This window comes from Manacus vitellinus, unplaced genomic scaffold, assembly GCF_001715985.3.
Source record: "Manacus vitellinus isolate BGI_N305 unplaced genomic scaffold, ASM171598v3 scaffold_7_pilon, whole genome shotgun sequence".
NCBI classification, from domain to species: Eukaryota; Metazoa; Chordata; class Aves; order Passeriformes; family Pipridae; genus Manacus; species Manacus vitellinus.
Window position 1 is genome coordinate 11,979,921 of NW_021940813.1, and position 13,597 is coordinate 11,993,517.

Sequence of the window (13,597 nt, forward strand, 5' to 3'; positions counted from 1 at the left end):
ACAGTGCCTGCCTGGGTGCTGATTAATTTGGGGGGCACAATCCAAGTAGGGAGTACAGCTGAGCCTGGGAGCTCCTCAGTGTTTGTGGGCTTATTGTTTTAGACTTGGCCTAAGAATGTCCTTCTGTGTGTTAATGATGACTGTTAATCTTACTGTAATTAGACACTTGTATGTCTTTTTTTCTTGATCACACTACTGTGTGCAAGATTACCAGTATGTTGACTTGTGTTTTACATATCTTGCGTGTAGAAAGGTTTTAACTGGTTTGCAGCAACAGCTTTGCCTCTCAGGAGTTAAGTATTGTTCATAGAATCATTTAGGTTGGAAAAGAGCCTTAAGATCATCAAATCCAACCATAAAATGTGAATTTAGTATTATTTATTGACAAGATAAGTGGTACAACTGCTGTCCAACAGCACATTTAGGTAAAGCAACAATGACTGCTGATCACTGCTGAGCACTGGTTTCTCGGAACCAGCTGCAGAAGGGAGTTGCAACAACACATTTAGAAAATGTAAATGTACTTGAGAACTGCATATAACAGAATAGACTGAAGCAAAAAATTGCCCTGTGTTCCCTGCCCTGCCTCCTCTGCTTTTCTTGGATTTCATCTACTGTAATTTTTATTGAGATACTAATAGCATTACCTAAAGGGGTTTTCAACACTACAAAGTTGGAAATGGCATTAGCACCTAGTGGTGAGCCAATGCAGCAAAGCCAATATCCAGTCAAGTATTTCTTATAATATGAGAATAATATAATATAATATAATATTATATCTTGCATGTGCCAGGAAATTTTTGCAAAGTATTCCCATTGTTGATGCCACAAGTTTCCATATTCCCTGGAGCAACAGAAGTCGGTATGTCAGGGCCACTAGTACAGAGGCAGAAGGTAGCAGGAGCCTACAGCTCCAGGCCAAAAGCTGTCAATTAAAATAGTCATGCAGAATACTGCCAGCACTGCTCTTCTCATCCTTCTAATATGTGGAAGTGAACAGCTAGTACTAGTGGTGAAAAAGAGGAGGAAATGGATTAACTTATGTAAAATAAACTCTGTATATGTTGCTCTATCAAGTATTCTCTTGGCATTATGCAATTAACTGATTTATTCCTAATAATTCTGCACATTATTGAGTTGCTCTTCGTTTACGTACATCTGTAACGGTAAAACATCTGTCCATATTTTAAAATCTGTAGTTATTGGGGGTTTTTTTCCCACAGAATGGTCTGAAAGTGTTTATTTTTTGGGGGTGCACGGTTTGGAAACCGTGAACTTGATTATAAAGACATAAACATCCAATTGCTTTTTTGTCATTATGGTGTAAGCAAATACTTGAAATAAATTTATGTTCAGTTTTAGCAAGACATTTTCAAATTGGAGAACATAGGAAGCCTAGGAAATTGCAGAATTAAATCTTATGTGGCTGTATATGCTGGTTTGTTGGCTTGTTCAGAATTCAAAATTTTTTTCTTTCTTTGATAGGGACCACAGATCGAAAGCATGAAATCAAAAAGATACCACCTGAAAGGCCAGAATGTCTTCCTAATAGAACAGAAGAAAAAGGTATGAAATGTGCTTTCCTGCCTGCTCTCTGCAGAGACACGAAGGAAATGGAACCAGTGCACATTCTCATTTCACAGTCTCTGTTTTCATTAAGTGTATTGTTTGGGTATTTGTTTCCCACTCTGATAGATTGTGATGGTAGGCATTTTGGAAAGGATCTCATTGTAGTTTATGGACTAAATTTAGGGTTTTCAGTTGTACCAGTCCAGAACTGCTAAGTACGTGCAGCCACAACTGAAGTCAGGGGGAGATTTGCTCTCAGTACATGAAATGCTGTATAAAGCTCAGTGCTCTCTAAAACCCACCTTGACCGAGTAAGATACCCCATATTAGCATGTACTTTTTTCTTAACATCTGTTTCCCTTGGTTCTCTAGTTGAAAGCAGGATTGGTGGTTTTCCTGCATCACAGAGGGGTTTTGTGAAGATATAGTCATTAATGATTATGAGTCACCCCATTATCATAGCCACAAAAGTCATAGGCAAGGCTGTGAAGAAATGAAAAAGTTCTGTCTTCAAAGCCGTGTTTGAACATTGCGAGAAATGGGACACGGTACCACACAGAGCAGGGACAAGCAAATTAAACCTTTAATGGTTTCATTGTGTTCACTGTGCATTCCTAATAGTTTCAGGAAAATAGTTACATCAGCTCTCTAATTGAGGATGGTGTCAAGTTTCATACGTTTAAGTGGACTATTGGATTGTACAGACAAGTTTATTTGTGGGATTTCTTTATTTCTAAGTATTCAGTCTTGCAGCCTTTTAAAAGGCACACAACTAGATGTATAACAGGCAGTTATAATTTAGTGACAGAACCTTCAGTCTTTGCACCAAGGTCTGTTTCTGGATAAATGTCTTAGTGATCTGACAGGTGTTTTAGCAGTTTATTCTGTGTATGCTTACTTTTGGCTATGTGTGCTGCTTCTCATGGTTATCTTTGCTTTCCATTTTTGGATTTACAAAGCCAACTGCCAAAACAGCACAGGAAGTTTAAATATGTTACTGTCCCAGGCTATAAATATCTGTAACTCCTCTAAGCATTGAAAAGAGGCTGTAGGAGTTGTGCCTACATTTCAGGAGTACCGGGGAATGGCAGGAATTGCTCAGTGTGGTGTGGCAGCAGGGGTGGCACAGGAAAGTTCTTTGTGTTGGCACACTGCCTAGCCTGTCCCTCATGCATAGTTTAGATTCTTGGACACTGACACAGAATAAATTGTCATAGGATTAAGTGTGTAAAAATGTCACAGTATGCTGGAAAAGCCTCAATATTACTGAGGACCCAATGACTGCCTCTGCTGAAAGTGCACCGGAAAAGGGTTTATGCCTGTGAACAATAGTTGCTAACTGGACTATTCCAAATCTAATGTGGATTGTGTTTCTGGTGATTTATTCCAAGATCCTCTCATACTGAATGAAACCTAGAAACCATTAAGCAAAACCCTGTAACATTCCCGGTACCTCTTCTGTGTATACAGAAGTGTAATATTCATGGTATATCATACAGACAATGTTGTCAGGGAAGTGGGATGTTGGCATAGTAGGATACAGAGAGTAGAACTTTGGTCCCTTTGAGAGTTTTGTCCTTTCTTTGAGAAAAATCAGGTTTCCTCTGGTGTGGCATATGTGTTCGTGTGTTTGGTTTGTATTAGAAATTTAGAGCATATTATTTACAAGAGTTATTCATGTGTATTGTACTATACATATTCACAGGCATTGTGTGTTTGGCATTGGATATTGGTATCGTGGCACTCCCTAAAAATGTGTAATCAGTTCTGCAATTGATCTAGTTTTTCATTGGCAAGCTGAAAAATTCAGCATATAAGTCTGTGCTTAAAAACCTAAATAAAAGATCTGATTTTTCCAAGGGGTTTACATCCTGCTAAACATTGCTAAATTTTTATGCTTGTATTTTATTTTCATATTTTAACTGTAGTCCACTTGAAACACACTTTTTATTTTCCCCCAGAAATTATATTTCTCTGTTTCTCCAAGTTATGTTAAGAATATCCAGCATAATTTTTTCTGTGACCTTCTAACTTAATATTGTTTCATATTAGAATTTAATATAAGTTGTGCTCATGGGAAATTGTTCCATGTGGTGCATAAGTTCTTGCCATTCTGATATTTTAGTCAGAAACCAGTAAGTTACTAAAATAAAAAAAAATTATTCCCATTCAAGACACTGCACACACACATTTTGGCCATGAGGAGTTACAGGCAGAACAGTCAGGCAGGGGCAAACAAGTGATTTGTGGTAAACAGGTTATTTCAAATAAAGAATGATTTAGAACAGGAGTGGAAAGGAAATGAGTTTTTTCTTTGTATACAGTGTATCTACAGTGGAAGATTTCTTGTTTAATTGTAGGCTTGTGAGTGCAAATGAATTCCACTTAATAATATCTGTGTTCTTTTTTCTGGAAATGATTGATTTAAAGAAAGATCAGAGCAAAAACAGTTAGACTTGCAGAAGCCTTCAGTTCCTGCTATACCTCCGAAGAAACCTCGGCCACCCAAAGCCAACTCTGTGAATAGACCTGGTACCTTGCCCCCGAGACGACCAGAAAGACCAGTTGTGCCTGTGACTCACACAAGGTATTGCTTTTCCTCTGTCCAATGCTTTTGGGTTTAGTGGAAAAAACACACATTTAAAGAATTTAGGTTTTACAGTTTATGTCACACTTTATTTCACAGTAAACTGTATTTAAAGAACAAGAAAAAAGAAAATCCTTGTAGTCACCTAGCTGAATCAAGAATAGCAGTATTAGACTGTTCTTTACTAGTTCATTTCTAGTGATGAACACACTGTTACAAGACACTGCAGAATAACATGGGAAATATCAGTAGATGCAGATCTGCATCTGCACTGATGTGTCTGACTTTCTTAGTTTTCCTCAAATTATTGCAGCTTAGACTGGGCACTAAGTCAGGGCAAAAGCTTGGATTGTTCTGAGGAAGAGTGTTAGACAATGCACATTTCAAATACTGCCAGCTTGGTTTCAGTCTGGTTTTTTTGATCATTTGATATCAATTTTCAGCAAAATACATGTGTCTTCATAGAATGCTCTTTTAGCTGGTGCCACTGCAGAATAGTGCTGTCAAATATTTATGCTCTAACAATGGTTGTTCCTCTACAGTTACATGATACAAGGTTACAGCCTTTGAGGAGCACTGAGAAATAGGACTTGCCAACACAACTCCGTTTATTGCCTGCTAGAGCCGAGGCTGCAGAAATTAAAGGCCTCACCCATAGTCCTAATCAAGTCTAGGTGGCTACATTTTAGTCATCAGTACCTGGGTTGTGTGCTGTAGACTTCTTTTATGCATAGTGAATAGAGTTAGGTGAAAACCACAATAAAAGCAGTTGCATAAAATGGGCAAGCTGTACATGTTGCAGAAATACTACAATATAGGGATAGAAATAATTTTACTATTGCATTGTTAGGAAAATGAGCTGCCATTGAACTACTGGAGTTCACATATAGTAATGGTGAATTAAATACCAGAATCAAGTATAGGTTAGAGTAAAATTAAATGCTAGACATAGATTCCCTTCATTCCTCCACATATGGTTCATTAAACAAACGCTCTCAGTGTGAAATCTGAGGCACATGAAAAGAGAAAAAGGCACCTGCCTTGTGCACCCAGTTTCATCTTACTGAAGTCCTTTGGCTGTACATCAATGAGAACTCACCCTTCTATCCAAGTGCTACTGCCATGGCTTCTTTTGGACTTGGCTTTGAACATGCTTGCCCAGTTATTCCAAAACAGAGTCCATACCTGCTGGTCACTTGGGCATGCTTGGAAATGCAAGTATTTGCTATGATCTTTAGCTAAGTGATCTTGGCAAGACCAATACATGCCCTAGTGTTCAGTTCACTGGCGAGTCATGCAGTGGGGTAGCTGTTCTTTTGTTCTATCCTTTGCCTGAAATATTTTTAACATATAAATTTTTTAGCATTTAGAGTTTTGGAGGGGTGTTTTGTTGCTTATGTTTTCCTTTTTTTTCCTAAGTACAAAATTGCATAAAGAAACCATGTTTTTTAAAGATATTTCAATTTTCATGTTATCAAAGGGAAAAGGCAGACCTAAACACTAACGCTGTTATGCTCTTAATTGTCCAAACTCTGCTGTGTCTAGCACAGAAAAAAATGGTTCATTATTTTATCTAATACCATTATATATGAAAGAATTTTACTTGTAACAGTAGTTAGATTAAAACTTACAAGGAAAGGTGATTTTTAAGGTGATGATGATGCATGTTGATCACAGTGCTAGCAGTTTCCCTATTAATTTCTTTATCAGCTAATTCAAATTAATGGATATATCTCATATAACTGTTTTGCCTGGTGAGCTCTAGCTTCTAGATGTGTATTATAGGAAGAGGGCAGAAAGTTCACATAATTAAATAGTCCATTGAATAAACTTTGAATTGCTTGGATAATTAAGATACGGGAAACTTCAAAAGGAAGCAGTGACTTTACAAGTAAGGTGTTTTGTTTTTAAATTGGTTCAGTTTAATAAGATAGTAATTATTTTAAGACCTACTGGTATCCATTCCCGAAATCTGAAAAACTTCAAGCAATTAGAATAAAAACTGAACCAGCAGAATTTTTGCTGGTTGTGGTTTAACCCTGATGGGCAGCTCAGCCCCATGCAGCTACTCACTCCCCCACGGTGGGATGAGGGTGAGAATCAGAAGGGCAAAAGTAAGAAAACCTGTGGATTGAGATAAAGGTCAACAGGTAAAGTAAATGATGCATGTGCAAGTAAAGCATAGTAGGGAATTTGTTTTCTGCTTCCCATGGGCAGGCAGGTATTCTGCCATCCCCAAGAAAGCCAGGCTTCATCATGTGCAGTGGTGACTTGAGAAGACAAATGCTGTAACTCCAGACATCCCCACCTTTCTTCTTCTTCCTCCAGCTCTATATGCTGAGCATGATGCCATTTGGTGTGGGACATCCCTTGGGTCAGCTGTCCCAGCTGTTTCCCCTCCCAACTCCTTGTGCACCCCACCCTCCTCACTTGGTGGGGCCATATGAGAAGCAGAAAAGGCCTTGTCTCTGTGAAAGCACAGCTCAGTAATAATGAGAACACCCCTGTGTTATCTATGCTATTTTCAGCACAAATCCAAAATATAGCACCATGCTAGCTGCTATAAAGAAAATTATCCCAGCCAAAAACATACATGATCCTTAGTAGGGGAAAAATGGATGTAGTTATAAGGTGAGTTGTGTGCGATTTCCATGGCAGCTGCTGAGCCAAAGAGGGTTTTCTTCTGTTCTGAGTAAGTGGCTTGCATCTTATGCATCTCACTGACTTTTTGTAGTGATGATTAGTTTTCCATTTAAATACAATCCTCCTTCACTGGAGGCAGAGTAGGGCTTCCAGGGCAATAGGAGATATAAAAACCACATGGAACAGTGAATAGCTGTCAATTTGCTCCAAAGGCTTCACAGCTTGGACATACCGTGATTATACAATTTACAGATAAGTCAGTTCTCTGGAGTAGGCAAGCCATAAACACCTACACAAAGTGCATCTTTACAAACAGTTTAAACCACTCTTTGTCCATGCTGCTGCTAACAGGGGCAGGTTCCTTCTCCTGGCACTCCATTCCCACAGCCTCCCTTATGTAGCACCAGCATTTGTGCAGCCGTTCAGACATATGGGTCAGGGAGTTGCTCCAGATGGCAATTAATCAGTTTGCAGTGGGATTTCTATTAGTGTGAGGTTTCTTTCAAGGTGATCATCTGTCTGATCAAGCTGACAGCCTATCTGTGTGGGCACGAGCAGAGAGAAGGATACACTGGGACCAAGAAGGGCTCCTCCATTCTTCTCACAACGTTATGAATGTAGATTGGCATAATAAGACTGTTGATTCTTCTGACAAGGGTTGGGGTTTTGTTGTGGGGCTTTTGTCATATCTCTTGCTATCTTCTGTAGTCAAATGATAAATGTTGTGACTTTCAGCCCTAAATCACACCATTCTAAGAATCTCCTCCAAAACCATACTTACACATTTCCTATGCTGCTTCCAACTCACATGGTGCTCTCAGATTGCTGGGAAATATATGTGTGCAAAACATAGTATGCAGGCAGATGCTCATTGCCCTATTAGCCAAGAAACTCTGTTGCCTCTTACAGGTTTACAAATATGTAAGCAATTTTTTAAAAAAAAAAGTTAAAGACTAAAAGATAAAAAACCTAATTGTTTAGGTAGACAACTTGGAGAATACTCTTATTTATTGCCAATTAATACATTTTTCTATGTGTGTGTTAAATGTCTTCTGTTTCTTTCCTAGTGCAGACCACCTGCCATATTGTTAGTTTGCTTTTCAGGTTGTAATCTGGTTGTCTGGATTTTTGTTCATAGAATACCTGTCACCCTATCACAGTGTTTAATGGGATATATATATTCACTTAATCTGTGACTTCCTCTGGGTTTTAATAAAAATTTTGAGGCTCTTTATCGCAGCCTTCCTGAAGTCTGAAATACGGTTTCCAGCCACTTTATGTTTTGCTCATAAGCTGCTGCCATGAGTTGAGGTTTAGGCCATCTGTCATCAGCTTATGGCATCAAAGGTAGAGACCAATGAAAAAAATCAACAAGATTTGGGAGCTCACAGTGTATTTTACTTTCAATGGCTAATTATTGCTGTGCACATCTGCCTGGGTTGTTTCAGGGACAGATCTATATTTTTATCCCAAAACCGAGTACCTTACGTACATCATCACTTTTATACTGGGAACAGTCATTGTGGAAAAACTATTATATTTACTAGGTGATCTGACAATGATGGCAAGTGCAATTTATTGCATTAATTGAACATTTGTTATCACAGTAAATATCACAGATATTTGTTTGTGTGACCTGTGAAATGCTGAGTTACTCACATACCACTGGCCTTTTTTTAATTAACTGTTTCAATAGGTAGATTATTGTAGTAACATAAGTAGCTGTAGGATTGAAAGTTCTGCGAAGAAAGAAAAATTATGTTGCTTACGTTTGACCTCCTGTTTGATTTTAAAATAGTTCCTCAGTATAAAGTATCACAACTCCTGTCGCTTGCCTATTCCAAAGCCATTTCAGACAAATTAGCTGATCTTGGTTCTTTGGACCTCTGGAAACAATATTCATAGTCCAGTTTCCTAAGAAATGTGCAAAAACATGGTGGAGGAGCTGCATTTATGAGTAAATACTGGGAACTGCTAAAACGTACAGGGCTAGCTTGAGGTTCCCTCCCTTTCTGCAGCATTCCAGATAGTCCATTGCTGTAGTTTATGCAAGGCAATTAATTAGAAAAAATTACAAATAAGATGTTGAAGAATGTCCCCTTGCCCCTAGGTTTCCTTCATGTTGAGATGCTGTGAACATCTGAAGAATTATTCGGGACGTTACGGTGTCTAAAATAGGCTTTTTTGACAGGTGTTAAGGAGAAATGAGATAAGGTTAATCCACACAGCATGTCTACTTACTAGAGATTGCTCTCTCTGACATATTGCTATTACTCTGGTGCTACAAAGGAAGAATATTTTGCTCTCCCATTATTAATTGCAAGTTAACTACCAATTTACTGTAACCCACACAAAAACTCCCAATAAAACATCTCCTCTTCTTGATCCAAATGCAGGAGTGATAGTCCAAAAGTGGAATTAGTGGGCAGTACAGTATCCGGGACTCTAGAGAAAGACTCCTCTGAAAGAAGCAATGACATCGGTAAGTTATAGTGCTTTTTACACTTTGCCTAAGAAATTTATGATGTTTCTGCTTTTTAATGGCTTTGTTATGATCCAAAAGGCAGATTGAGGATTTGGCAATGAATGTGAGTGCATTTAGATCAAATTTTAACTGCAGGATTAAAGGATCATTTGTGCTTTACTTAAAATAGTTTTGTTGGGGTTTTCTGTTAAAAAAAAAATAAAGCAAATATAGAATAGTGAGCTACTTTGAATAGGAAGGCTCATTATTTTTTTTGAAGTCTGAAACAAGTGAGAAGGCCAACAGTCATAAGGCATAGTTGTTTAACTGATGTAATATTAGTGCTGCCGTATCTTTAACACTGCAAAAGATTATGGGTTTGGTGAGTTAGTAATCTTTAAACTTTCCAATACAGAGGAGTAGAAACCCAATTCAGGTCAATTGGACTACATTTTACTGCATACACTGATTAAAAGCAGTCTAAATTTGCCTTGAAAATAACAATTTGTGTTCCTGACACACAAACTGTTTAATTAGGAAATCACCTGGAGAGGAGTAACAACAGGTTATTTCTCTGTCTTCTCTCACCCTCCTTCCTTCTCCATTTGGCAGTGCAGGAGTGATGTTTGCTGGGGTGGGTGCTGCAGTAAGTGGCCCTTGGAAAGGAAGGTGCTCTGAGTCCTGTCCCAGGGCTGCAGGCTAAAGCTGTGACAGCCATCTTCCACCTCTCCTTAGAAACCCGCCGGGACAGCTGCTGCCGTCGCTCTGCTCTGCAGCCGCAGCTGTGCCCCCAGAGACCTTTTCTGTAAAAGGCACAACCAGGGAACCCTCCATGTGTAAGTGCTACTACCTTTCACTGGTGGCATTGAGTGTTATCTTGGCATGGTGGTTTCTACCCAGACTGCTTTATTAGTAAAACATTTCTGCGAAATAGTATATTTTCAACAGCCAAACCTGCCTTTCCTTCTGATTTGAAAGCAGAGCTTTAAGTTATAGAGGAATTTTAATTGTAATGTAAGAATAAAATGCTAAATTAATTTCACATAGGTCTATGAGCTTTCCAGCATACGTATGTTTGCCTTTTTTAAACCTTCTGCTGTTGCTATCATTTACTGTAGTAACCTTCTTCTGGAGAAGCAGGTAGTATGTTTACCCAGGTTTTCATTTGGCATAAACATAGAAAGCTAGAAGCTTGTGATAAATTGCAGGAATGTTTTTATTGTAGAGATTACTATAAAGAATGGTATGGAAATGCAGACAAATTCTACCACGTAGTGTTTCATACCCATGTTTACAAATTTGCTTCAAAGCATGTAAGCCTCTGCTTACTTGAAAGTTATGACTGCAAATAGCATATAGTGGCGTGATGGGATTAAACTTTTTTAGGCCTTGCTCTAATTTCCTTGGAATCACTATAAGGATAAAAGCACAGTGTTTTGTATTTTTTTTTTTCAGTTTTGTTGGGTTGGGTTTGGTTTGGTTTTGTTCTTAACATCCCGTAAAGGTTAGGTAGGAAATTTGATTTATAATAGGTTTTGTTCATTTCCAGAATTTGTGGGGGGGAGGTGGAGGGAGGAATTGAAGTTGTTGTTTTTTGTGGGTTTTTGATGTGGAACAGGAGCCAAGAAGAGTCCATAAACCAAACCACACACACATGTTGCAAAGAGTTTAGCTGATGACCTCCTGTTACCACTTACAAGGAGAACCTATTAAGCCCAAGGATAAAATAGTGTGAATACTTAGATATGTATAACTGGATAGGGTCAAGCCAGAATGGCATTTACAAGGGCAAATCATGTCATTCTAGCCTGTTAGACTTGTTAATAGAAGAAAAAGAATAAATTATGATTTTGGATTGAAAGGTGATCCAGAGATCAGAACTGTTATAAATTTTCAGGGGGCTTTTGACAGCTCATCTAAAATATTATTAAAGAAATAAACAGCCTTTTTAAGAGAGGGCAGAGCAATAAATTAAAACTTAATAAGCAAAAACAATTCACAGTAGATTAATGTCTTTTACTGTGAGGAGAGGTTTGGAGTACAGGACAGTTTATGGGGCAGTGTAATGTAGAAATTTATGATAAGTATGTTAGTTTTTTTTTTATTATTATTTACAAAGAGAACAATTGTTTGGAGAAATCTTGTGGCTAAATGAGTTATTAGAAAAACTGATGGATGTGTGAGTGGAGTTGTCCAGTGTATTCCAAAACAAAGATGGGTCAGGCTGTGTGAGTCCAGATAGTATTTGACTGGGATATGTGCTACTGGTGTTGCCCCCATGTCATGTGCTCTGTGGGAAGGACAGCCTGAGCTTCTCTGAGGCCCATCCTTCCAGTCAAAATGGATTTGATTAAATCTACCATTTGATGTCTTTTTAGTAATCCAGATTTACACAGCAAATTGGAGTGGACCTATGTGACAGACATGGTGGGACTTAGCAGTAGCCTTTGAAGCAAAGGCAAGTTAAATGACCTTTGTAGCAGCTTGGGTATGTGACCATTCTGGTTACTGGGCTCCTCTTTATTCTTCCATTATCTCCACACCATTCCTGGGCACTTAGAGCTCTCAAGGAGAAGAGAGGAAAAAGCAAGAATCACTTGCAAGTTGCCTCACCCTCTTTCATGCTTATGCCAAATAGTGATGGTGAATTGTGGATTGAAAATGAATACCACAGCATCTTCTGGATTTTTTGCACTAGAGATGTGAAGCTGGGTGGTGGCTGTCACTTTCTCAGTCCTGTAGGCAGTCTAAAGCTCTTGATTCAGTCAGAGCAGAGAGCTGGACAAAAGCATTGGAGAAACAGTTTTGGTTATTAAAGAAAACCATACTAATGCTGGATGGAGAGCATTTTTTGTGTGTGAAACCTTTTTAAGAATTTCTAAGTTGGTTCCTTTTCTTTACCATGATGAGACCAAAACCTCTATGACAAGGGAGGAGGAGATCTGGGGTCCTTCCATATAAAGCAAAAAGCAAAACAAATGAACAGCACCAAAAAAATCAGTAATGCCATCAACAGTTGAGAAGCAATATGCAGAGATGAACTGCAGAATCGAGGTTCAAAACTCGCATGTTATCTAGGTCCCCTGTTCTAGATCAGTGTGTTAAACAATTGCATGTTTCAGAAACATCATTTTTCTACTTATATTCCGAGTAATATTCCACCGGTGGATCGATGTTGTCTAACCAGAAACCCCGCACCTTCAAAAACACATTTAAAGACATCCTTACCCAACTTTACCAATCAGACAAATCACAAGTGCTTGAGCAAGGCTGAGGTGTTGTGTAATACTGTGCATAATGTTCTGTGAGTTGCATATATAGAAAGTTATTTCTATGTAGATATTAGCACATGACTTGGTTTCCCTGATATGTTGTGCAGAGTTATGATTTCACATGTAAATTTCTTCATGATAATACAGTACTGATTACAATTTTGCAGTCTCTACTGACGAGCAAGTTCTGTTCAGCAACATCACTGCTCATTGTAGATATAATGGCAGCTGTTACTACTGTTGTTCATGCCTTTGCTTCTTTCCACAATCCTTTCAAAAACCATTGGAAAACTAGCTTTCGGAGTATATTATTTAAGAGGAAGCATTCCCCATTCCTCCTCACTGCTTCTTTTGTTTTCTTTTTCCGTTTTCAGTGATGCCTTTACTTTCTTTTCCACACATCTTGCATCCAACTTTTCCTATTTACATCTCTTTGCCATGGCTAACTCTTCTTCATTTCATGAGGGTAAGGCTTTTTTTTTTCCATTTCTTTTCTATCCTGTCTTTGCTTTAGTTCACAACACATAACAAGCAAATACCAAAAGAAGTATTTTGTAGAACACCAAAGTTTACATGGGTATTACAGATTTTTATTTTAAATTAAGAGTTGAAATTGAGTGTACTGTGACAGAAAACCTTGCACCATAGTATTGAAATGAGAAATCATTATCATTTATTGTACCATAAGAAATTTTAGTGACAAAAGTGACGTGTAATTTACACGTGCTGTTTGTCAATGCTCTGGTTTCATTAATCTGTTCTTGCAGACAGGTTTTGTCATCGCAAAGTTTAATGCCTATATTTCATTGTGCAAAAATATTCAGAACCATGCTAGGATGATTTTATAGTCTGAAAGAGGAAAAAAAGTCACAACAAGCCATAACATAGAAGAGTGCTCAGTGGTGCTCAGTGGAAAGTGCATGGTTGCGTCTCCGAGGACTTGGTCTCCAGTGTTGCCGTGGTTAAATCACAATGGTTACATCTGTTGGCACATCTGTACCAACAACTGTTCTGGATTGGCAGTGGGGTTTTGAGCTGTGTTTAAAGTGCTCCTACAGCAAC

General features: G+C 38.4%; 1 protein-coding gene across 4 annotated transcripts in view; it reads left to right on the forward strand.

The window, feature by feature from the left end:
- Window positions 1-13,597, forward strand: part of SH3KBP1 (SH3 domain containing kinase binding protein 1) — a 191,188-nt gene that overhangs the window by 162,039 nt on the left and 15,552 nt on the right. For all 4 annotated transcript variants that reach the window (XR_001922148.1, XM_018084241.1, XM_018084240.1 and 1 more), the window contains exons 10-12: window positions 1,486-1,566; window positions 4,000-4,156; window positions 9,196-9,281. Coding sequence is in view for 3 of the 4 variants with exons in the window: in XM_018084241.1 (XP_017939730.1) it covers window positions 1,486-1,566; window positions 4,000-4,156; window positions 9,196-9,281 (324 nt within the window). In the remaining variant the exon portion in view is untranslated. The remainder of the gene's footprint in view (window positions 1-1,485; window positions 1,567-3,999; window positions 4,157-9,195; window positions 9,282-13,597) is intronic.